General features: G+C 33.3%; 4 protein-coding genes across 6 annotated transcripts; 1 reads left to right on the top strand and 3 right to left on the bottom strand.

Annotated features, from left to right (window-relative positions):
- Positions 1-824, bottom strand: LOC103492094 (agamous-like MADS-box protein AGL80). Its single transcript, XM_008452291.3, has 2 exons — positions 575-824; positions 1-448 (listed from the first exon to the last, which is right to left on the bottom strand). The coding sequence occupies exons 1-2, from the start codon at positions 821-823 to the stop codon at positions 26-28; spliced, it is 672 nt and encodes a 223-aa protein (XP_008450513.1). The 5' UTR covers position 824; the 3' UTR covers positions 1-25.
- A 3,604-nt stretch (positions 825-4,428) lies between these two features.
- Positions 4,429-5,286, bottom strand: LOC103492093 (hydrophobic protein LTI6B-like). The gene is made up of 3 exons (XM_008452290.3): positions 5,053-5,286; positions 4,853-4,950; positions 4,429-4,755 (listed from the first exon to the last, which is right to left on the bottom strand). The coding sequence occupies exons 1-2, from the start codon at positions 5,140-5,142 to the stop codon at positions 4,867-4,869; spliced, it is 174 nt and encodes a 57-aa protein (XP_008450512.1). The 5' UTR covers positions 5,143-5,286; the 3' UTR covers positions 4,429-4,755; positions 4,853-4,866.
- A 4,607-nt stretch (positions 5,287-9,893) lies between these two features.
- Positions 9,894-24,320, top strand: LOC107991130 (pentatricopeptide repeat-containing protein At3g24000, mitochondrial-like). 2 transcript variants are annotated; one of them, XM_051081203.1, is made up of 3 exons: positions 9,894-9,949; positions 15,915-15,977; positions 22,486-24,320. In XM_051081203.1, exons 2-3 carry the CDS (start codon positions 15,951-15,953, stop codon positions 24,145-24,147), a joined length of 1,689 nt encoding a protein of 562 aa, XP_050937160.1. In that variant the 5' UTR covers positions 9,894-9,949; positions 15,915-15,950; the 3' UTR covers positions 24,148-24,320. The 2 variants fall into 2 exon arrangements, with proteins under 2 accessions (XP_050937160.1, XP_008450508.2); XM_008452286.3 differs by lacking the exons at positions 9,894-9,949; positions 15,915-15,977 and adding an exon at positions 20,418-20,635.
- On the bottom strand, positions 12,012-17,035 carry LOC103492092 (uncharacterized). Of its 2 annotated transcripts, none has more exons than XM_008452287.3 (2): positions 16,678-17,035; positions 12,012-16,110 (listed from the first exon to the last, which is right to left on the bottom strand). In XM_008452287.3, exons 1-2 carry the CDS (start codon positions 16,723-16,725, stop codon positions 12,229-12,231), a joined length of 3,930 nt encoding a protein of 1,309 aa, XP_008450509.2. In that variant the 5' UTR covers positions 16,726-17,035; the 3' UTR covers positions 12,012-12,228. The 2 variants fall into 2 exon arrangements, with proteins under 2 accessions (XP_008450509.2, XP_008450510.2); XM_008452288.3 differs by having other exon boundaries at positions 12,012-16,089; positions 16,678-17,033.
- Positions 24,321-24,680: the final 360 nt, after the last annotated feature.

Below are 24,680 nucleotides of genomic sequence, written 5' to 3'. Positions count from 1 at the left end.
ATAGAAGAATATGATGAAGAGAAATCTAAGGGAAAAAGGCATTAGACCACATTGCATTATTATGGTTATAAGTTTGATCCCCAAAAGGCAAAAGCATATCATCCCCAACAAACCCCATTTGATCTTGAGGGCTCACAAGCTCCATCAACCACGCTGCAGTTTGCGGCTGAGTCGTCGGTGGAGCCTGAGCCTGAGCTTGAGCCTGAGGTTGTGGAAGAGAAGGCTTTTTAAGAGAGTCAATGCGTATAGTAATATCTTTAAGATTTTGATCAATGAGCCAACCAAGATCGTTCAAATCAAGCATGTTAAGACCATGTAGCCCCTTTGCAGCGGTGAGGCTTTGAAACATCAACCGTGTGATCTCTTTCTCCCGGTTGTCCTTTCTCATTTTCTTCAATTGCTCGTTCGCTTTTGCAATCCTTTGTCGCAAAAACGTCTCCTGGTTCACCTGTTTAAATAAGATTCACACTTGTCTATTATATTGTTTAAGGAGCTACACGTTTGTGTATATATATGATGACCTTAATTATTAATATATATTTTTTTATAAGTGTTTCAAAACTACTAGACTTACCATCTTCTTACTTTGCTCCATCTCGGGCATCTTCTTGAATTGGGAAAGAACGCGTTGGACGCCAATAGGGGAAGGCCAGAGTTCGGGTTGAGAATCGTAGGGACTAAAGATGATTGCACATGCCTCAATCCCACAAAGAGTGCTTAATTCACTAACCTTTTTCATCAGCCCTCTCTTCCTCTTCTTGTATGTTGCCTTTCTTGCAGAGTCGTTTGCAATGTAAGCAAGTTTCACTTTCTTCCTTGTCATTATTTCCCTTTTTCTTTTGGGTTCAATTTTCCATTCTCATTTTGTTGTTAATTTATAATACATCTGTGAATGTTAAGAATTTTGATTGGGAGAGTATGATTCTGGTTGTTGGGTTTGGACCAATTTAATGCTGTCTTTGTTGTCACCTTTAATTTTGAAAGATTTGAGATAATCATATGGGGATTACTATCATTTTATTTGGTTGGGTTAAGTGAGTGTAGTAATCACAATATAATATTGATTATTATTATTATTATTATTATTATTATTCATAAGATCCAATTTAACTTATTACCCTTTTTAGTAAACTTATTATAATATTATTATTTATTACTATCACTTCGTACGTTAAACTATAGCATTTAATTACTAATCCTCATCAAGTATTTTAATAACATATATACATGCATACATACAAATACATAATACAAAAATAAAAAATAAAAATAAAAATAAAAATAAAAATAAAAAATGGATCGCAGGCCTTCAAAAGGCTCCTATTGGGCCTCAGTCAGATCCAAATTCTCAATCATAAGGTACACCCACCTCTCATCTTCATCATCGATATTCTATGGTAGAAAATGCTTTCAAGTGTAGTTCAATTCATGCTAAAAGAAGTGTAGTTCCTCTCATACTAACAAAAAAAATATTGTCGCAAATCAATCCATGCAATTTTGAGATTGATACACACATATAATTGTAATCAAAACAGAAGATATTGCCGAAGATCAAACATATATATTGCCGAAGATCAAACATACACACACTAAACTATTGGGTTGTCTAATCTCAATTATGCTTTGAATAAATTTTAATTTATATTGTCAAATGCTGGAGAACATGTGATGTTTGCTTTCTATTCTAGTGTAAATTAAATGTGAATTGTGCATGATACTTATAATGAAGCGATAGAGTTAGATTACCCTGTTAACCGAATTTAGTTTTGAATAGATTAGTTTTTGAACCAGACAAAAAGTTATATTTTGATAATTTCAAAATCCCTCACTGAGTATAAAATAAATACATCATGACCGAATTGAATAGAATTGAACCGTAGAAACTCATGATCTTATTAGACTTTTTAAATAAATTCAACATTCATATGATTTAGTATTCAAATTTGTACGAGAAGCACCGTATTCATATAAATATTTCATTTCAAATAACTATATTTCCTTTTCAAATAAATTAATAATCGATATTGTCAAATAAAAGATTTAGGTACGTAATTTAATTTGAAGTGAATATATATTAAAAATATATTAATTCATTGTTGTTAAGATCAAAATTAAGATTCAATAACAATCCATTCGTATATATGTTTAGTTAATCTAGATTCGTTTCGACTAACCGGATCAATTACAATTATATATAAAGAATTAGTTATGACATGCATAAAATTATATGGATTGTTATTATCAAATCAAAATAAATATAAGGATGGATGATATAATAGACAAGCAAACAGAAAATTCAAAAATTGATTAATAAAAGATGCTGAATATGGGATAGGTAGGAGGTGGGTATGATAGAGAATTGGAATAATGAAATATGGTATTTAGGTGAGATGTATTATTTATCTAAAACTAAAGTTGACGAGTGACAAGATGGCATTAGGGGTTGTTTTAAGTTGTCCAAAAATATAATTCAAGTGATTTTGAAATATAAAATGAAAAGCATCTAAGTTTTTTGTCTGCCATTTTTGTTATCTTTGGATATTTACATATACACACACCTTCCTTTACTTTATTCAAAGATATTTTATCCATTAATTAAACCCCACTTCCATTAAAAAAGAAAGAAAGTTTGATATTTTTTGAGGTCTATTCAAATAAAGTTGAGAGCTACCCATTTAAAAATTCTTTCAATGATTAATATCTACTCATTTACTCGTTTTTTACCATTAGATATAAATAGTTTCCATACATACAATGACTACAAGTAGATTTTTCCAGAGTTAGTTTAATTAATTGTTATAATCACAACTTTACTTGGTCAAATCTTCGATTTTCCTCTATATTATTAGATCTTATATATCACTTATTGAACAATATGTTTACAATCTAATCATAAATCGAGTTCCTAATTTTTCAAGCTAATGAAAGGTAGAAATTCCTTTGTTTAGGTCCCAAAATCCACTTATATATACTATCTATAATGGTTAACTGACTCTACTACTTGTAATGGTTTAGAAAGAATTTGACAACATAATTAATAATGTATACATAAATACTAGGAATGGTTAAACAATTTAAATTCAATATCAATTAATTCAAGAAGACTAATTGTTCATAACAGTACTTTATTAATCAAGTTCAACAAAATTTGTTAAAACTAGCCAAGTTGGACTAAGGTCAAACTCAAACAAAACAAACAACAACTAAGACCTATTGTGAACTTACCTACATACTAATGAAACAAACTTGAATTTAAAACAACAAGATACTCTTAATGGTTAATCTTTCTCAAGCAAGAAAAGATGAATTTATGTATTAAGTTAAATTGCATGCCCAAGGTGCATTATATTAGTGTATGTGTTTAGCACATTGAATTATATATGACTATTGTTCAATTCTCATGAGAAGTGTGTATACATAATTGTTGAAATAGATGTAATTTTGAAAATGGATTTGTTATAAAGTTCTGAGCACACACTTAGGGGGCCGACGACGTTGAGAGCTTATTTTTGGGAAAATTTAAAACGTGTGGATCACCAAATACATTATCTGGGAATTGGACATGGAATTTGATATCTTATTTTAATTCATAAAATCTGTTCTAAAGACATCAGGGATTTGAATTTCCAATATTTTATAGCATTCTTATAATGAGACAATGGGTGAAGGGATCAGTTCCCACTTCCTAATTTGTTCCTATGCATCAAACCGCTCAATTATTTTAATTTTAGGTTACGTGTAGCTATATATAATAATTGCTTAATTATGTCAAAAATGTCATTACATATCTAAAGTAGATGCTTACTTGATTTTGATTTTAGGTTGATTTTTAAAAATTGATCCTGTGTTTTTCTTTTTATTGAAAAAGTAACAATCGACCATGAATTGTGGTACCCATAGAAAATTCATAATCAATAAATAGATCGAGTTTGAAAATTATGAGACCCACAAGTGCTTAGCTAAAGTAAAAAGAATTGAATTTGTCGAAATTACTAGTTCAGATATTGTTATCAATTGACCTTATACGATCATCGTAATAATACGAAAACAACTGACCTTATACGATCATCATAATAATATGAAAACGGTAATACTTGACAATGCAAAGTAAACTGTCTTTTTAAGGGTAAAATGTAACCAGAAGCAGTACAATTAGGGTTTTTCATTACTATTAATACTTGAATAGGTTCCACCTACAATTACGCCAATTGCATTGGTAAAATATGAAATAAAATATAGAAATTTGGAAAGTAGCGTAGAGTAGGTAGAATAGTATGATATTATTTGTAGGATTGGCATTGGGTAAAAAGATGAGAATAGAGATGAAAAAAGGGAGGATAAGGTGAGCACAAACTTTTAATATAATAGGGAAAGGGAACCTTTTGAGAATGAAAGAAAGAAACGTAATCCACACTCAACACATTCCAATTCTTCAACAAACTTACTTTGTCCTTATCCTTTTTTTTTTTTTTTTTGCTTTTTCTTCTTTACAGCAACCAATTCAATCAATACAACAAGAACGACACACAATTAAATTACCCCCACAAATAATTCAAATTACAAATTACAAAAAAAAAAAAAAAAAGAAGCAGCAATTGTGTAGATGTCTTTGATGGATGGGATGATTATCACACAAGCAAACACACAAAACAGAGATCAAGAGAAATTAGCAAAAAGGAAAATAGAAAAAGGAAGGGAGAGTGTCGGTGAGGAGAGACCATGATGATGAGTTCCAATAATTCCTTCCATCAATCCCTGAAAAGTGAAATCAAACACATAATTCAAATTTAATAACTAAAAAAGAAGAAGTTAATTAGCAAAAGAAAAGGATAATCAGGGAATAAAAACAGACTTTGAATTCGGTGATCACTTGGTGATGGCATAAACAGCATAAATAATGCCAGGGATGTAACCAAAGAAAGTTAGGACCAAGCAGATCCAAAACTCAACCTGAAATGATGAAGTAATTGAAAGAGAGAGTTAGTGAGATAATGAAATTTGAAAATGAAAAATAAAATTAAGAGAAGAATAAAGAAGAGATGATGATCAGACTTGGCATCCAAATTTGAGAAAGACACCAAGAGGAGGGAGGAGAATAGCGAGGAGGATATCGATGCAATTTGTTGTTCGTTCGTCTGCCATTTTTCTTTTTCTTTCTTCTTCTTCTTCTGATTTGCACAAAACAAACAAACAGAGAGTGAGAGAGAGAGAGAGAGAGAGAGAGAGAGAGAGAGATTATTGGAATGAGGTAATGGGTAGTGATGAAGGTGGGGTTACTATACACACACATATATATATATATAAACACATTCATAACTTCATTTGCCTTTTTCAAAAACCACAACACACACACACACACTATCTATTCTTCTCACACGCAACAAGCGGAGGCAGTAATATTGAAAATTTTCTTTTTAACTCCTAAGCCGTTTTGATGGTTCCTTGATGAATTTAGATCCTACATAATCTAAAATTCATATTTGAATTGAATTAAGTGTTTGTTTGTAATATTAAACTCAGTTTTTAATTTTTTTTTTTTTTAATGTTTTCGCAAACTACAATTTCGTTTTTTTTTTTTTCACATTCTTCGATACTCTTCTGTTTTTTATTAATTTTGATAGCACATTTTAACTTTCTAAACTTTTCCTTGCTATAATCGAATTTCAATTTCAACTTTCTAAACTATCTTTAATTGTAATTGGATTTCTATTTCATATTTATGTCTGTAAAAATGAATACAGTTAAATTGAAATAAAATATATTTTATTAAATATCAATGTTAGCTAGATTTGATCAATATTGATAGAGACTCCTATCATCGTCCATTAATAGTTTATTAGTATCTATTAGATATAGAATTTGAATTTTTTTTTATAATTTATAAATATTTTAAACAGTTTTATCATTTACAATAATTTTTCATCGATCAATACATTGTATGTCAAAATAGGAATGAAACGAGTATTTATATATATTTCAAAATATGAATGAAACAAGTATTTGTATATATTTTGTCATATGGTATGAGAGAAGTTTATGTAAATGAGGACACAAATTATGAAGAGCACAATAATGTGTTTTAGCCCAGATTTAGTTGTGAGTACGAGAGAGTAAAGGAAGAAAGTTTGGAAGACGTATGAGAGCAGTGTAGTATTGAATTATTTGAAGGGAACAACAGGAGGAGTTAGTGGAATGAATGCAAAAATTGAGTTATCCATATAACAAACATATGACATCTCCCACCTACAATTTTAGTACTATTGCTCATATGCTGCCATTTTGTTTCTATTTTATTGGCTCATTCTTAACAATTCCTACCCATTTCCCTCCATCCCCTTTTATTACATTCATATGGATTGCCATATGCATAAAATTAATTTCCACTTTTTTTTTGTCAAACCTAACACTAAATTCTATTACACTTTTCCCATACCCCCTAACTTTTTTTCTACCTTTTTTTTTTTTTTTTTTTTTTGTTGAACTTAGAATATATATTTTACATATTTTCTACTCTCCATTTACTCACTAATAAATTCAATAAAAATCAGATCATGTTACTCCTCCTTTACTAAAATTTTCCTTTAGTGAGCTTTATTGTTTTCAATGTGATAATTCATACCATACGACATAAAAATAATAACATTTTGCAAGTTTATTTTTATTCTCTTAAAATATGTTAAAGATTGATTCTAAAAATAGTTAAAGTTACTTTTTGGTGTTGATATTCAAAATCAATAACGTGCATTTTAATTAGTTAGTGGCGAAGAATCTCAAAATGGTATAGAATGCAGTTTATAAAGTACTTTATAAAATTAAAAGTTGTATCAAATATATATATATATAGTTTAGAAGTGATATGTAAAGTAAGTAAGTAATTTCCAGAAATGCAATTTGGTTTTAAAAAAGAGTAAAGTGGAGATAACTTTGAAGAATATAGTTCATAAATGGTTATAACATTGAATTAGGAAGCATATGATTAAATTAAAAATTGAGAAAAAGAATAATACTCAAGGATGACGCTCATTTAGAAGTAGAGTATTAAAATATTAGAATTCCAAATTGTGGGTTAAGAAAAATGAAATAACCGTAAAGAAAAGAAAAAGAGTTAAGAGGACAGGTGTGGAGGCAATGTTGATCTGGAGCAATGTGATCGGACGGTAGATATGTTGCCGCACCGGTGAACTGCAGATGGAACGGTGGAGATTAAGCCGTGTAACTTGCGTAAGAAGAGGTCCCTCTCAGATTCTTAACACATAAGCACGTGAAGGTAACCGTCCAATCACGTGGAGGTTTAACGCGTTTCCACGTGTAATTTTAACTTTCGTTGACGGAAAAAGATTATGAAAATTCCAGGCAGGTAATTAATATTATTTTAAAGTTTTGTTGTTAAGAAAAAGGGGGAAAAGAAAGTCCATGTGAAATGGGATTCTCATTAGCTGTGTTCCTAAACTTCTTTTTCGATGCCAAGCAAAAGAAAGATAAGGAGGGATTTCCAAAAAAGTAGAAGCAATTAATTAACCATATTTCATTTTCCACTTTACCATCTGTTCATTATCATTATCATGTATTTTTTTTTTATATATATATTTTTCACAAAATTATAAGCAACGCCTTATGGCTTATGGGTTTAGAGAATATAATACAACCCCACTATTATTATAAGTTGAGAGAGATTGTGGGAACTTGGAATTACGAAAAAAAGGAGTTTGTAGTATATAAACACATGCTCCCTCATGCATGCATGCTTTTGCTGTCTTTCTTTTTCCTAAAAAACTTGCCTTAAAATCGGTGAAATTAATAGTATTTATGTTGTGAATTAAGTGAAGAGGAAATCAACACATATATCCCACCAAGGCTACTGGACGATGCAAAAACAGTTGTTAATTGTTATCCATGCAAGTAACGCCTTTCTTTCCATCACATGAATCACAACCGCCCTCCACGCCGTTCACACGGTTGATATCATATCCTCCCTCGTTTAATGTTTATAACATCTCTAATTAGTATTTTTTTAAGAAATTATTTTCTTTTACAGTTAAACCGAGGGTTTGGTTTAGTAATTATTTAAGTTCTTTTATTTGAAAAAAAAAAAAAAAAAAACTATCTCACTAAAAGAGAGATTGATTTTTTTTTTTTATCTTCTTGGTTGATGCCAAAGTGTTAGAATATTATGGGTAAGTATAGTTGATCCTCACATGGTACCAATGTAAATTTATTTGAAGAGAAGAAACGTGTGGTTTTGCGGAAGAGAAAACTTGCATAATGGTATGGTATTTATCGCACACACTCAAATGCCTAAATTGGGAAGTAAAGAAAATGCATAAGCTAGAGACAATTCTAGAGTACGTAGAACTAAAGTTTTCTCATATGAAGTACTTAAATGATGTATTTATAATAAAAGTTTATCTAGGTGTTTTCTAAGATTTTCGAGTTCCTTAGAATGATTAGATAACTAATCCGGCCAAAAAGAGTACATAGTTTCATGATTGGCTAGGATTATATTGTGACCTCGACCAAAAGTATTCCTTGAGCTATATCTTAGACTTAAAGTGTTACTTTAGAACGAATCAGGCATAAAACACATGCTTATTGGACATTCGAAGTTTGGGTTGTTATCTTCAACCTTGCCCAAACTAGAGCCTCCTTTTCCTAGGCCCATTTCAAGCTTTAGTTGTTAGTTTTAGTCCATATGGTTTTTTCTTTATTTCATTTCTAAATATCAATTATAGCTTTTGATCCAAAATCATCCCTAACATACTTTATAGGAATATCCTACACAAAGCAACAAAACATTTTTTAGTGCTAAAGAAAAAATATAGAGTATTAGTACTTCCACCTATAATTAGTTTTAAAATATTTGTTTTTCAAAATTTAAGCTTTAAATGAGAAAATTTCTAATGATAGTATAAACTTTTCTATATAGTGCCTCTATTTATTATTTACCACAAGAATAAAGCTTAAAAATTATGTGTGGTATATAAAATAAATAAATAAAAATAAGATGCCAAACAAGAAACGAGAAGAATAAGTAATAAATATTATAGTAGATGTTTTCTTGCCCCTCGTAAGCAATTACCTCCTTCTAAAAACTATCTTTTCACAGTTCAACTTATACGTGATGGATGAAAAGAATTGGAGATGAGCTCTCTAATATATTAATAAAACTTCTGTCAAATTCAAAAGTTAAGTATAAGTACTTTTAAGTTTTCCAATAAATTAAAAAAATAAAAACAAAAACTTGAGCCGATAATTTGACATAAGTATAGACATTGTTAATATAAGACAAATAAAACACAATTTTTCATACAAATATTTATAAAGAGATCAAACCAAACATATAAGTATTTAAATGTTGAATTTATATTTAAAAAAAAAAAGCATTTTCTTTTATAGAGGATCTAAAGGGACAATTATAAAAATACAGAGAGAAAGGGGGTAAAAGAAAATATTTTCATGTAAGGATATTTTCTACTTTTCATACTCCATTTTCGTGGTCTATTTTTCTTAATTCCCCGAGGCCCTTGGAGGGGAAAGAGGATGTTGAGCCAAGTGGGCTAAGAATCAAGCTGCTTTCCATTCTTCCAACCAATACTCATCCTTTTATTCTCTTCTTTCACTTCCCCGCGCAAAACAGGATAATCTCACTTTCTTAACCGTTCCACCATATTCTCCTCTTCCTTACTATTTCCCCAAGCCTAAAAAACCCCAAAATAATTTCACAACGGAGACCATATATTTTTATCCGAGCATTTCTTTTTGTGAAGGAAGAAATTGAGTGTGACACAGGGGCGCCGAAGGGAGTTGAGGATGAGAATGGGGGCGATTGGAGTTTGGCCGGATGTTTCACCCCGGCCGGTGGTTGAGATGTACATTGACAATCCCTATCAGCTCCATCTAATTTCGTTTCATTTTATGCCCAGGAGCCATCCCTTTCCCTTCTTATTGATTGGTTCGTATCTCTTTCTTACAACCTACCATCAATTTCATTGGATATGGTTGCTTTGCTTATTTGAAAAGAGTTTAATTCGGTAGGTGTCATACTGTTTGAATCCATTCTTTGCAAGGCTACTACGGTTAACTTGTTATAAATTTTCTTCCTTTCTTTCGAGTTTAGTTTTAATGGTCTGAATTTTAATTTTGTTAGAATGTTAAAGTTTTATTTCAATTTCGTTCGGCTAAAAGTTTATAAATTCACACCGTTTTCCTTATTTTTTTCAGAAAAGTATGATTAAAATATACTTTCTTTTAACTTGTGTAATATGATTCTTTTAATATGTAAATTATTTAGGGTTATTTTCAAGAAACGAAATAAAACATTTAAAAATCTAACAAAATATTACAACCTGTATAGTATATTGTATTTTGTTATATGTGTAAATATCAACCTTTTATCATTTAAAATGATTTTCCAACTATTCAGCTTATTTCATTATTATATTTTAAAAGAAACTGGCATTAACAAACCATTTGAGTTATGAAAGTTTTAAGTTGGAACTGTGGTTAATACCTTCCAAAACACTTTGACAAACTGATAATTTTGGTCAAAGCTGAAGCTTTTTGTGTTGTACACTACATAAATGTCTTGAATAGAATTGAAAAAGTAATTGGACATGCAGATTTAGCAGAAATATTATATTCCTCAAAATTCATCCATTTTCATTCATTTTTTCACTAAAATACGAATTCTAATACAGACAACTAACACTCTGAGCAACATTGAAAACCACAAGTTCATTACCTCCCTTAAGGTATTTCACAAGGAATACAATGCTTTTGGAATCTGGACACAATATATGCAAGTCCATGGCTCGCCTTTAACAACTACTCTACCTTTTTTGGGTACCTTTGATTCATTCACCCTATAAAGTTCCTGTTTCTAACAATAGTTATTTTCTTCAAACATAGGTCTAATAATCAACTATTCATATATTTAAAGTCGTCCAATTTTTGGACCTCCTCGAGCTATGTCCAGCTCGAATGCAAAGGTTTTAATAAATACCTCTCTAATTTGCCTTCCATCACTCCCTTCTTGCATTTGGATTTTGCACTAGGTTCATGTGAGTTTTTGGATCCTATTAAGTTTCATTGAGCAAGTTCATTAATGTGGGGGATGTACTTTTACTGCTGTGCTAGCGATGTTTTTCTCTTTGGTTGTCGGGTTTTTTTTCTTTAAAGAATTTGTCTCTGCGTCGTTGTTTTAGACTTTATGCTATAATTGGGAAGGTGCTCCTGAGTTCGTCTTTTGGAAAGAAAGGATATTTTTTGTGGGGAGCTTGGCTCGTTGCAACAATAGGTTTTTTTTTTTTTTTTTTTTTTGGGGGGGGGGGGGGGGGTGAGGTTTAAGACATGTTATGTTGCTTAGTAATTTATTGTTAATAGTGCTTCTATATGTTCTTTCTTTAATCAATGAGTTTAGAACTTGAATTATATCTTTGATATTCCTCACATTATGAATTACTCTCTATCTTGCCTCTTCGTGTTGCTTTAGTGGCCATTGCTTTTGTGGTCTGAAAATGGAGTTCCCTTGTTTTATTAAATAGAGTAATCTGATGAGAAAACAAGGCAAAAGAAATTTTTCGTTTACGTTATATGTTGCTGTAGGTGCATTCCATGCTTCACACTGCAAGAACATCCAAACTTAAACTTCACTACATTGACATTACCTGTCCAAGTTACATTTCAGTAAATCTAGTGGCATACAATTAAGATTAACACTGCCTTGAATTTGACCAAAAACTTGTCAACCTTTTAAATAAGACCAGAAGGACAAGAAGTTTGTCAACATAATCCACCAATTTGCTTAAAATGTAAGCATCTTCAATACAATATTGAATTTTACTTTGCAACTATGACAACTATCCAAAACAAAACACCAACCAAAAGTAAATACAAAGAAGAACCAATGTGTTCGTACAATATCAAAATTTACATTGCAACTATGACAACTATCCAAAAAAATCCTCACAACCACGTTTTCTGATAATTACTAGAACAAACAAAACACCAAACAATAATAAATACAAAGAAGAATCAATTTATCCATATAGTATCAAGTATAACGTTGACTGAAACCTTCTTCTATACACACTTATTTTTTTATAATAAACAAACCAAGAAAAATCAAATAATACTGACGCAATAACTCTGACCTGCTGCATGTCCAACAATAAGGGTTATATGACATTTGTGGGAAATGTGAAATATTCAGTGATTATTCATTGCATACCATCACTTAACTTTAATGTCATCCCTTGCTTCAGAGGAAAGGGTTTTTGAGCTTGGTGACTTGCCAATGATGGCTTTCTTTGCCTTCACCAGCGACTGTTTTACTTTCGATAAAATATTGTGTGAATGCTTATGACTAGGCTTCGATGGAACTTCTTTCTTGTCATTAACTTTCGGAACTTCAGCTTCTTCCCTCACATTTTCTTTATCTTTTACTTCCAACTCAAGCTCTTGGGGTTCTTTAGGTGTTTCATTTACCTGAGCATTGACAGTCTCAACCGGTGCTAGTTTCTCGTCTGTAATACTCTCCTCAACCTTGGTTTCTGCAATCAGATCAGCGACTTCACCAGCTTTTTGGTCATCAATTGACTTTCCTGCTACCACAACATCAGTTTCATAGTCTCTTGGAGCCACCTCTTCTCTTGGCAGCGTTATGTTTTGTATGTTCTCATGAGTAGCTTCATCTGCCTTCTCAGTCTTCATTCCTTTTTCTTCATTTTCCTCTCCCACTTTCTCCATAGCGGGTGCTTCCTCTACTGATAACTGTGCAACTACATCAATGTTGCTTGATTCCTTCTTTTCATCTTCTTTCACATCATGAGGTGGAAAGTCAGGTGCAACTAAATCTACACTAGGTTGACCCCTATGATAAACTGAATCTTGTTTATCACTTTGTCCTTTGCATTGCTCCTCTTCTTTGTGGATTTGTCCTACTCCCAAAGGTGGTGTACTATCATTCCCGATAGCCAATGGCTTTTGATCTTTCACATTTTCGCCTTTCACAGTTTGCTCAGTTTCTACCTCCACATATTCATTATGAACATGATTGGTTATCTCAGACAATTCTTCCTTGCCATCCCTCACTTCGGTAACTTTGCAAGGTTCTAGTTTTTCAATTTCTTCTGAACCCAATGTGGAACCACTGACCTCTTTTGCTCCCATTTCCTCAGATCCAATCACAGGAAAACCTTCAACTGGCCCTTCCATGTCCTTGGAAGGTACTAAGGATTCATCAATATCTTTTGCTATAACTTCTGATTCTTTCTCATGTGGAACTTCATTTGGTTGCTCCTTATTCTTCGGAGGTTGAATGGATTCACTAGAATCTTTTACCATGACTTCTAATTCTTTCACTGGTTGAACTTCATTGAGCAATTCACTCCCCTTGGGAATTTCTACAGATTTAACTATATTTTCTGCTATCACTTCCTTTGATTCTTGTACTGACTGTACTTCAACTGCTTGTTCCTTGTCCTCAGAAAATTCTTTGCTTTCGGAAATTTCTTTTTCCTCCACTTCTAATCCTTTTAGTGGGTGAACTTCAATGGACTGCCCCTTTTCTGTTGGAGGTTCGGTTGTTATAATAATTTCGTCTGTGGTAACTTCTACTTGTTGTTCCACTGTAAGAACCTCAAGTGGATGCACTTCTTTCTTGGGAGGTTCAACAAATAAGTCTGGAACATGAGTCGTGTCTGGTTTCTCCCTCGATTCCTTGTCTACACCGACAAATTCTTCTGTTGGATGGTCCTCATCTGGTCTTTTACCCGATTCTGACACCAGTAACCCTTCATCTGCCTGCTCCTTGTTCTTAGGAGGGTCAAAAGGTGCACAAACCTCTTGTGCTATAACTTCCACCGATTCTTTCTGAGAAATAACTTCATTTGGCTGCTCCATGTTCTTGAGAGGCTCAATAGATGCATTTGTCTCTTTTGTTGTCACTAGTGGTTGCTCTTCTTCTGTTGGAGTTTCAAACATTTCCATAACTTCCTTTGCGACCACCTCGCTTACCTCTTTTGCTATCACTTCTAACTGTTGTGTTTCTGTTGAAGGCTCAACCTTTTGAGTAACTTCTTTTGTGATCACCTCGTTTATCTCTTTTGCAACCGCTACTGGCTGCTTATTTTCTATTGGTCGTTCAACTATTTCAGTATCTTCACTTATCTCCTTTCCTACGTCTACTGGCTGCTTCTTTTCTACTTCTGGCTGCTTCTTTTCTATTTCTGGCTCATCTGTTTCAACATCTTCATTTATCTCTTTTTCTACCACTACTGACTTCTTTTCCATCGGCAGCTCAACTGTTTCAATATCTTCTTTTGCAAACATCTTAATTGGTTCTTTTTCAGCAACCACCTCGATTGGTTGTTCTTCTTTCTGGAGTTTCCCCTCACTTGGTTGGCCAGTGTTGTCTCTAGGTGCCAATGTCTTTTCATCTGTCACAGTTTCAGCCTCAACATAAGTGTCCTGGACATGTTTGGTTACTTCAGGTATCTCTCTTGTACCATCTTTTACTTCAATGACCTCCTTTTCTTGTTTCTCGACTTCTTCAAAATCCAATGTGGAATCATTGGTCTCTTTTTCCTTCACTTCTTCAGATTTTGTTGCTGAAAACCCTTCATATGCTTGCTCATCGTTCTTGGGAGGTTCAAAGGATAAGCCAACCTCATTTGTTGTGACTTCTTCAGATCCTCTTTGGGAAATAGCTTCATCCGATTGCTCCTTATTCTTTGGAGGTTCTAAGGATTCGTTTCTCTCTTTTTCTATCAATACTTGTTCTCTTGCTTGATGAACTTCAACTAGTAATTCACTTTCATGGGAAACTTCAACAGATTCCCTGATCTTTGTTTCTATCAGTTCTCTTGATTCTTGCTCTGCTTCAATTTCAGATCCCTGTTGCTTTTCTTTGGGAACTTCTGTGGGTATGCTAATTTCTTTTGCTATCACTTCTTCCAACGCTTTGAATGGTTGAAGTTCAACTGGCTGCTCTTTTTCTGTTGGAGTTTCAACTCTTTCAAGATTTTCTTTTGCAACCCTCTCTATTAGTTCTTCCAATGGAACTACCTCAGTTGCCTGAGCTTCTTTCTTTGATAGTTCAACGGGTTCTTTTGGAATATCAGTCTCAGGTTTCTTGTCTGCCTCCTTCTCTACACTGACGCATTCTGTCACTGGTTCCTGTTCTGCCTCCTTTACACTGACGCATTCTGTCACTGGTTCCTTTTCTGCCTCCTTCTCTACACTGACGCATTCTGTCACTGGTTCCTTGTCTGCCTCCTTCTCTACACTGACGCATTCTGTCACTGGTTCCTTGTCTGCCTCTTTCTCTACACTGATGCATTCTGTCACTGGTTCATTTTCTGCATCTGTTGGGCCCTTACTAAAGTCTTCCACTACTGATAATATTGTATTATCACTAATCTTTGACTTCTTCTCTTCTACTTCCTCAGAATCCATTTCTACTTTTTCTGCAACTTCTGTTACAAAATGTACATGGGCACCTGGTTCCTCTTTTTCTTCACTGTAAACGATATTGCTTGATGATTCGTCTTGTACTTTTGGAAAGTTCACAGCCTCTGATGGTTGTTCTTCTACTTTTTGTGTGGTTGCCTCTGCTGGTACCTCCAAAGTCTCTCTTTCTATGACTTCTTTAGTTGGTTGCTCTTCTGGTGGGCTCTTGCCATTGTCAGTTGTATCAAACTCCTTTATACTTTTTTCCAAGTACGCAATTACTGGCAGTTCTATTGCTTCTCCTCCAACTGGTTCAACCGATGGCCTTCCCTCATGTAGAGTCTCATTGGTGGCAGTAGCAATTTCCACCTCTGAAACCGAAGTAGATTCTTTTTCCAACTGCACATTGTCATGAACTGGAAGATTAACAACAGGAGTTTCATCTATTTGTTTGATCTCAATTGCAGGAGGCTCAGCTTGAATATCCACTGCCTTTTCTTTGGATGTCGACAAAGTACTATTTGGAACATGTAAGTTGTCAGCCCTACCTTTCTCCCTGTCATCTTCTACAGTTTCTTGTGGTGAAGAGAAATGTATTTGCTCCGCTACTTTTACTGATTCACTGTTGATCTTCTCCGTTTCCTCCAGTAAAATAAAACATAACTGTAAAATTAAGAAAAAAAATATTCCCGAAAAATATTGCTGAAGGAATTGGCAGATCTAATCAACCATGTGATGTGACAGCATAAGAATAACATGTTTTGTACCTCTTTTCCTGTCTATCAAGACAGATCTCTCACACAAACGAAGAGAAAAAAAGGAATTCAATATAGTGATCAACAAACTAAATTACCATGCTTCTAAACTATAGATAAGCTAACCTACTGGCAGATAAAATTAATTAATTCAAAGAAACCTATGTTTGGGATGTGCATGATATATTCAGTTTAGAGAATTAATAGTGAGTGCATATAGTCCGTATTACATGAAAATGACAAAATTATCACACAACAGGATATTTAAAGTTTAAACTAGAAAAGTAACAAGTGTGCGTATAAGGAATCTAAGAACTTGATCAAACAGTCGTCACATCCAGTTACAATCATGAGAAAGAAATCAGAAAACATGTAGCCAAAAATAAGAAGCTGAACAAACTTAAGTAAGCAGTGTAATGGATAGCATGGAGAATTAGAAGTGGAAATAAAAGAGAAAATTAGAGGAAAAACTCACCTCATCGGTTGTAGAAGTTTGATGGGAATCAAGAGTTTGGGTGGCCATAATGATTATTGTGGATTGAAAAACAAAGTGGCAGCTCCCAGTCCTTAAGAAACGGAAATGGGAAAAAGATGAAGAAATTAAGGAAAGAAATGATGAGGTTGGCAACAACTCAGAAAAGCCTAAGTCACTAGAAGACTAAATGAAAGAACCACACCACTTGGAGGAAAAATTTAGCAAAGCAAAAGCAAAAACAGTCTGTCAGTGACGAACTTTTCTCACATGATCTGGGATAGAATAATTGATGATGATAATGATTCCCTTTAGTTTCTATCTAAAAGAAAAAGAAAATCAAACAGGGTGGAGAGATAAAAGTTATGATAATTAGCATTGGCAAAGTGATAAAACACCAAAAGCAACTGGGTCCCATGTGTATTGATTTTCATGGTTGGAAATGTTTTGGCCTTCCATGGTCATATTCATAAGTGCGTATTATGTTTGGGGTGGCATTAAATTAGATTAGATTGGTAGCCATTTACCATTTGATATTTTATTTTCTCCCTCCTTTAAATGTTGAATTGGCAAAGTGACTAAAAACCAAAAGCAGCTGGGTCCCGCAGCTTGTGTACTGTTGTTCATTGTTGTAATTGTCTTGGCCTTCTATATCATATTCATAAATGCATGTTACTTTGGGATGACATTCAATTAGGATGAGATTGGAGCTTGTCTTAACTTTTAATATTTGATATTTTCTCTTTTGAATATTGCATTTAACATCAGATGACTTGGACATTGGTCATTAAGGCTTCCAAAGAACACCTAACTTTTGTACTTTCTATTTGCTGTTGCATGGTCGTCGTTGATAATAGAAAAAAAAGATCATGTCAAATTATTATTATCTTTCTTTGGGGAGGGAGTTGGTTTGTTTTAAGGAACTTTCAACTCAAACCCAATTCTCATTTTTTTTCCACCAGATTATAACAGCTTTATAAAACTGAATGAGAGAAAAGCAGAACCCTCGTGGTTTGAAGCCCACTCCCATAAGGTAGAAGATGTCTAGTATTTTATGGGTCTCCCCTGTTTTCCCATCAACAAAGAGCCTTCTCGCTCTCATAATTCATCTACAAATCTATGACAAATGCACAACTAAAAGAAAAATTAAAAGAGCAACCCAACATTTTAAAACTGAACATTCACAGCAAAGCAATGTAGATCAGATCAGATCAGATCACACGCTCCTTTTTTTTCCCTCTCCTCTTTTCTCTTCTCTTCTTCTTTTGTATAGCATAGCTAATTTGGAAGACTTCTTTATAAGGATATGTTCGAGAACGTTCTCCTTTTCTTTGTTTCTTATTTTTTTAAAAACATGTTTTTGATAACTATTCTCGTTTCTCCTTCTCAAATCTTAAGAAACATTTCGAAAGATTGGACAAAATTGAGAAATTATAAAAACTGTTTGTTTTCCAATTTTGTTTCTTTTTAATTGATTATATATGTCTTAAAATCTCTAGTTGGTTCATTGGTAGAGAGACATGCATTAAACCACCCTTGTTTATAAAGGTCTTGGGTTCATTTCCCAACTTTGATGACTTTATTTTCTTTCTTTTTTCTATTTCTTAATTTTTTTTCTTCCTTCGTTAATTGTTCGTATTTATACGTTTAATATTTCTTAATTTAGTTTTTTTTCTTTTTTTTTTATTAATCTTTGGTCTATATGTTTAATATTTTTTTTTTAATTTGTTTTTAGTTTTTTCCTTCCTTTATTTATTCTTCATAATTATATATTTAATTTAATTTAAGATTTCAAAAAATTTAGATTATTGTATTATTTATTTAAAATTTTTAAATTTAATTTTAAATTATCTTTTTTATTTAGCAGTATTTATTTTATATTTTATTTATTAATTATTTTATATGTATATGTTCAATTTAAATTCTTAAATTGTTCAATATTTAAATACTATATTATATTGATCTTTCAAATTAAAAATTTTAACACCTGTATTTAAATATTTTTTCAATTTTAAATTTCAAAGTGTGGTGTTAACTAGAATCGATTATTAAATAAGTTTTTGAGAAAACATAAATAGTTATCAAACATATCCTTTTTTCTTGCTCTAGAAAAAAGAAACAAGAAACGAAAAATAGGAAACGAAAACATTATCAAATGGATTCTTAGTGTTAAGAAACAACTTTTGTTGCATAAACACAATACATTTTATTCTAGCTGATTGAGAATTATATTCAACCTTTGTTGATTGAATATATTCGTGGCTGTTGCAGTTTTATCGATGCACTTGTTCTCAATAGGAATCATTGAATCAATAGTAATAAGTCTTGTTTGAAGAGACTTGAATACAAAACATCTTAAAACAATAATGGGAAAGGAGATATGGAAAACATAGAGTCAAAAAATGTAGTATCATCTTGACCATCAATCAATTTAGTTTAGGGCTTTTGTGATAAGAATTAAATAATTAAGCTTTGATTATTGATATTTAAATCACTCTTCTTGTTGCTTTTACATAACTTCTCCCTTGGATCAGCAAACTAACACAAAGTAAAACAACATCCAACATTATTTGATTCTAAATCTGGAGTTGTGTCTGTGGTATCATCTTCAAATTCAACTAGCTCGTCTGTAATTGCTTCATATCGATGGCTGCTGGTGAAGTGATGGGTGGTGGAACAAATGGATAGGGATTAAGGGTTAAGAACTAATATGTGGATAGAACCACATGTAATTGGGTCATTAAATGGGATTATATACTTGCTAAATACAATTCTGTCATCTCTTTGTTTAATGTTTTGCTGAATATGATTAGACAAGCATAATCAAAATCTATTTTAGGATTGTCTCGTTTGACACGAAGTGATATCAACACATGAATTGAGAAGACGTTTTTTTTCATTTGTGGGATTTTGTTAATAGAATCTCATATACTGGATTTGGAGCACTAACTGTCGACCAAAAAATAAGAAAGATTGGAAAAAGTAACAATTGTAATAGAGGGAAGAAAGTTGATTATCACTTCCCACTAGAAAGCAAAAGGAGTGAAATTATGTGACTATTCAAAGATGGGGTATAAAGTGGTGATATTTCAACCATTGATAATTGATGGGGTTAAATGCCTTTAAACTTTTGATGATGGGGTTAAATGCTTTTTCAGGATTTCTTATTATGTTGCCTTCTCATCAAAGTCATTCTCCCCTATGCAACTTGGCCCTTTTTTCAACTTGTAAAAATAGTTAAATTTTATTTTATCAAATTCATAGTTCTCTTTGTCTTTTCTCTAAATGATTTTGAGGTAAAGATAATATCGTATTGGATATTGGACGATATGATCTAGTGATGATGGTAGAGTATTATTGATATTACTTTCACTTAGTATAAGATTATTCCTTGTGTTTTGATGTGAATCATTGAGCTAACAATTCTAACCATAAATGTTTTTGTTTTATTAATTTTTGTAGGGATGCTCAACCAATTTTTGTTTTGAAAACCTTTATTTTAACAATGTTTTACCAATTTATTCCTAAATTTGCATTTAGAAAGTTTTATTTTTGTTTAATGATTGGACAACTACAGTAATGATTCTAATTAAAGGTTATAGAAAGTTGGGTCCTCACACGACTATTGCAAATTTTAATTTACATATTCAATGTAGTAAGGTAAGATCAGAAAAATTGAATTTCTATTATTTTTTTTAGTTATGAGTTGACATGTCATAAGATTTTGAATCATTTGGATGCGCCATTTTGAAGGCCAAAATAAAATCTATCAGCAAGATTTTTGCCCTTTTGTTTTCTAACATATTTTAGTGTGAAATTATGGAAATTGATCTTTGAGCACGATCTCTTTCTCTACCATCCTCTTTCTTACTCTCTTGGTCTCTCACTCTTTCGTCTTTACCATGCTACACTGCATCATAAGAGAAAAAGTGGAGAAAGGAAAAATCGAGGAGCGGAAGAGGTAGGACAAAATTACTTTTACTTGTTTTTTTTTTCCGAAGATTTTCTCATTTATATTAGGGGTGTTGAAAAGAATCGATAGCCCGACTAATCCGAATTCACCAACTCAAACTATAAGGATTGAGTTATATTAAATTTTGTGTTGGATTGGATTAGAAAATTGGAGGAAAAAAAAAGTTCAGGTGGTTGTACAAATAAGGAGTTTTAGATTATGTGTATAATATATAGGTTTTTTTTAAAAAAAAATTTTTGATAAACAATTTACACTTAATTTTTTTTATAGTTGTCATAAAGTGATATTCGAATTTGAGATTGAAAGAGATTAGTAACAAACAGAATAACCACTAAGCTATACAACTTATAATACCAATCTCTCGTTAGAGTTTTGATTATCCGCACTTATTACATAAAAGGAAAAGAAAAATGAAAGAGATGATCGATTATAAGACCCAATCTCAAGATCTTTTTGCCTCCTAAATTTAAAAATTTTGACCTCTTGTTTATCTAGATCAAAGCAATTTTACAATACTACATTCGTTTAGTACTTTCTTTCTGATGCGACCAACTTTCGTGAGACCATTGCAAGCAGCTTCGACGAGTCCACATGAACAGTTCAAGCTGACTTCTTTTGTTCCTCCTCTCCCTCTTTTCGGTTTGTGTTGCCGCGTGAGACTGAACGTCAGAAAGTGAGACAACAGAGCTATATCAAAGTCTTGGAGACGGAGATGGTGAGAAAAAGGAGAGAGGAGAATGAAAGGGAACGGCAGCGAGAATGCTTAATCCGTGTTCTGCGGGGCTCCGTTTTAGTAATCGAATCCAAATTTGAAGTAATTTGAAAACCTATTTTTTTAGAGAAAAAAAAAACACGACAAATTTCGAAAACAATTTCCGGTCATCCAGCGAATCATAAAACTTTCCTTCTCGCTTCCCTCCGCCGCATCGACTACATTCGTGTTGTTTATTCTCATTAGGCGGACCTCCGGATTCCCTCCATTTCGGCCGAAACCACAGCGTTTCTTCATCGCCGGAGGCTTCCTCGTCACAGCGGTGGCGAGCGACGGGAACTTGGACTCTTGAGTGCTATACCATCGCGCGACGTCTAGACCACGCGGGAATAAAGCTCTCCCGGCGGCTTCCCTCGACGGTTTTGGACTGTTTGATTAAGTTAAGATTCACTTTGGATGAGAACTTCCTTTCTGAACACCTTTTAGAACACCTGTTGAAATTCTTTACAAGGTTCTGGTGAATCTCGACCTAAATGGCCGTATAATCAAAATGCTTTCCGTTCCAATCAATGCCCGTTATTTACTTAATCTTACCCAACCTCCTAAATCAAAGCAAAAACTTCGTTTGGAAATTCTAATTTGTAACAATTGATTACGAACGACACGACTAGGTATGAAAGCTGTCTATTCTAAACTTTCCCTCTATCCAAATTTGAGTTTTTTCAAATCCCATCACCACCGAACTCCATTCCACCACCCTCCCACCTCTTTTAACAACCTTCTCAATTCTGGCCGGACATCAAAACATGCCACTCAAATTCATTCCCAACTCATCACCACCGCCTTGCTTTCCCTCCCTTTCCTCTTCAACAATCTCCTTAACTTGTACGCCAAATGTGGCTGTGTCGACCAAACCTTGTTGCTCTTCTCCTCAGCCCCAGATGTCTCTAAGGACGTTGTCTCTTGGACTTCTCTTATTACCCAGCTTACCCGTTCCAAAAGACCCTTTAAGGCTTTGACTTTCTTTAACCAAATGAGGCTTTCTGGAGTTTATCCCAATCATTACACCTTATCTGCTGTTCTTTCTGCTTGCACTGACACTATGGTTTCTGTTCATGGTGAACAGATGCATTCTTTGGTTTGGAAACATGGATTCCATGCTGAGGTATTTGTTGTCAGTGCATTAGTTGACATGTATGCCAAGTGCTGTGATATGAGGATGGCCGAGAAGGTGTTTGAGGAAATGCCCGTGAGAAACCTTGTGTCTTGGAACTCTATGATTGTGGGGTTCTTGCAGAACAAGCTTTATGATCAGGCCATTTTCTTCTTTAAGACGCTTCTATTGGAGAATTTAACTGCTCTTGATGAAGTAAGCTTTTCTAGCGTCTTTAGTGCTTGTGCCAATGCTGGTAACTTGGCGTTTGGGAAACAAGTTCATGGAGTTGCTCTGAAGCTTGGTGTCAGGAATTTGGTTTATATAAATAACTCGCTGATTGACATGTATAGTAAATGTGGCTTATTCAACGAGGTTGCAAAGTTGTTTTCAAACATTGGAGCCAGAGATGTAGTTACTTGGAACATAATGATCATGGCATGCGTTCATAATCACAATTATGAAGATGCCTGCAATAGCTTTTGGATGATGAGAAAGAAAGGTTCAATACCTGATGAAGCATCATACTCTTCTGTTCTTCATTCTTGCGCAAATCTTGCAACATTATATCAGGGAACACTGATCCATAATCAGATCATACGATCTGGGTTTGTTAAGAACCTGTGTGTTGCAAGTTCTTTGATTAAGATGTATGCAAAATGTGGCAGCTTGGTAGATGCTTTCCAGATATTTGAAGAGATTGAGGACCGTAATGTGGTTTGTTGGACAGCTATCATTACAGCTTGTCAACAACACGGTCATGCTAACCGGGTTGTTGAGTTATTCGAACAAATGTTGAGAGAGGGGATTAAACCCGATTATATTACTTTTGTTTCTGTTCTCTCCGCTTGCAGCCACACTGGTCGAGTTGAAGAAGGATTTTTCTACTTTAATTCAATGATTAAACTGCATGGTATATTCCCTGGACATGAACATTATGCGTGTATAGTTGACTTGCTTAGTCGCGCTGGAGAGTTGAATAGAGCTAAGAGATTTATAGAATTGATGCCTATCAAACCAGATGCCTCAGTATGGGGTGCTTTGCTTAGTGCTTGCAGAAATCATAGCAACCTTGTAATGGGTAAGGAAGTAGCGCTGAAACTTTTTGAACTGGAACCAGATAATCCTGGAAATTATGTGCTGCTTTGTAACATCTTGACGCGTAATGGGATGTTAAATGAGGCTGATAAAGTTAGAAGAAAGATGGAAAGGATTGGGGTGAGAAAGGAACCAGGTTGCAGTTGGATCGACGTAAAGAATTCAACATATGTATTCACAGTTCATGACAAGTCACATGAGAAAACGAAGGAGATCTATGAAATGTTAGAAAACCTAAAGGAGTTAGTAAAGAAGAAAGGGTATGTGGCTGAAACTGAATTTGCAATAAACACTGCAGAAGAGTACAAGGAGCAAAGCTTGTGGTATCATACTGAGAAACTAGCTCTTGCATTTGGGCTGCTGAGCCTTCCTGCTGGGGCTCCAATTAGGATAAAAAAGAATCTAAGAACTTGTGGAGATTGTCATACTGTCATGAAGTTCGCTTCCGAAATTTTTGCCCGAGAGATTATAGTAAGAGATATAAACAGATTCCACCACTTCACCAATGGGATTTGTTCTTGTGGAGATTACTGGTGATTGATTTTTCATTTTTCCTAGAAGGGGCTGCAAGATTTATCTATTTATATTATCTAAAAGCTGTAAGGGAGAAATCTGATTTCTCTTCCTCATTTCGTGGGTGGTTCTAGAGTTTAAATTCAAATCATTAACATTTTAAAGTTTTATAAAATGAACTAAAATATTTATAATAAGTTTTTCTTCAACTGCTTTTTCTTCTGGCATTCGCACGTTAAAATACACATAAAAAAATTGAGCAACAATATCTTAAACTTAGTTTTGAGTTTGGAGTCCAAAGAAGACTTTTCACGGTTTCTTAATTTTGTTTTGGTCTTACGCTTTCATAACTTGAGATTCTAGGTTAAAAAACTTGAACAAGTTCATGACATCTTTAAAAGATCTCCTTGTAAATTTTAATTGTGGGATCTTTTCAATGTTAAACATTTTAATATATAGCGAGATTGGTAAAAAAAATCACTGACATTTTATCATTTTGTTGTATTTTAAAATATTTTAAGAAGGTTTTGTTTTTTAAAATAATTATTTTTTTCTTA

The sequence above is a fragment of the Cucumis melo genome, chromosome 2, assembly GCF_025177605.1.
Source record: "Cucumis melo cultivar AY chromosome 2, USDA_Cmelo_AY_1.0, whole genome shotgun sequence".
NCBI lineage: Eukaryota > Viridiplantae > Streptophyta > Magnoliopsida > Cucurbitales > Cucurbitaceae > Cucumis > Cucumis melo.
The sequence above is the reverse complement of the archived record's forward strand: the minus strand, read 5'-3'. Positions and strand labels throughout refer to the sequence as shown.

Coding starts and splice junctions, on each gene's coding strand:
- LOC103492094 (XM_008452291.3), bottom strand. CDS start 823: ATGACAAGGAAGAAAGTGAAACTTGCTTACATTGCAAACGACTCTGCA. Junction 449..574: donor TGGAGCAAAGTAAGAAGATG/GTAAGTCTAGTA, acceptor TTATTTAAACAG/GTGAACCAGGAGACGTTTTT.
- LOC103492093 (XM_008452290.3), bottom strand. CDS start 5,142: ATGGCAGACGAACGAACAACAAATTGCATCGATATCCTCCTCGCTATT. Junction 4,951..5,052: donor TTCTCAAATTTGGATGCCAA/GTCTGATCATCA, acceptor TCATCATTTCAG/GTTGAGTTTTGGATCTGCTT.
- LOC107991130 (XM_051081203.1), top strand. CDS start 15,951: ATGTCGACAAAGTACTATTTGGAACAT. Junction 15,978..22,485: donor CAAAGTACTATTTGGAACAT/GTAAGTTGTCAG, acceptor CATGGTGAACAG/ATGCATTCTTTGGTTTGGAA.
- LOC103492092 (XM_008452287.3), bottom strand. CDS start 16,725: ATGGCCACCCAAACTCTTGATTCCCATCAAACTTCTACAACCGATGAG. Junction 16,111..16,677: donor AAACTTCTACAACCGATGAG/GTGAGTTTTTCC, acceptor TTAATTTTACAG/TTATGTTTTATTTTACTGGA.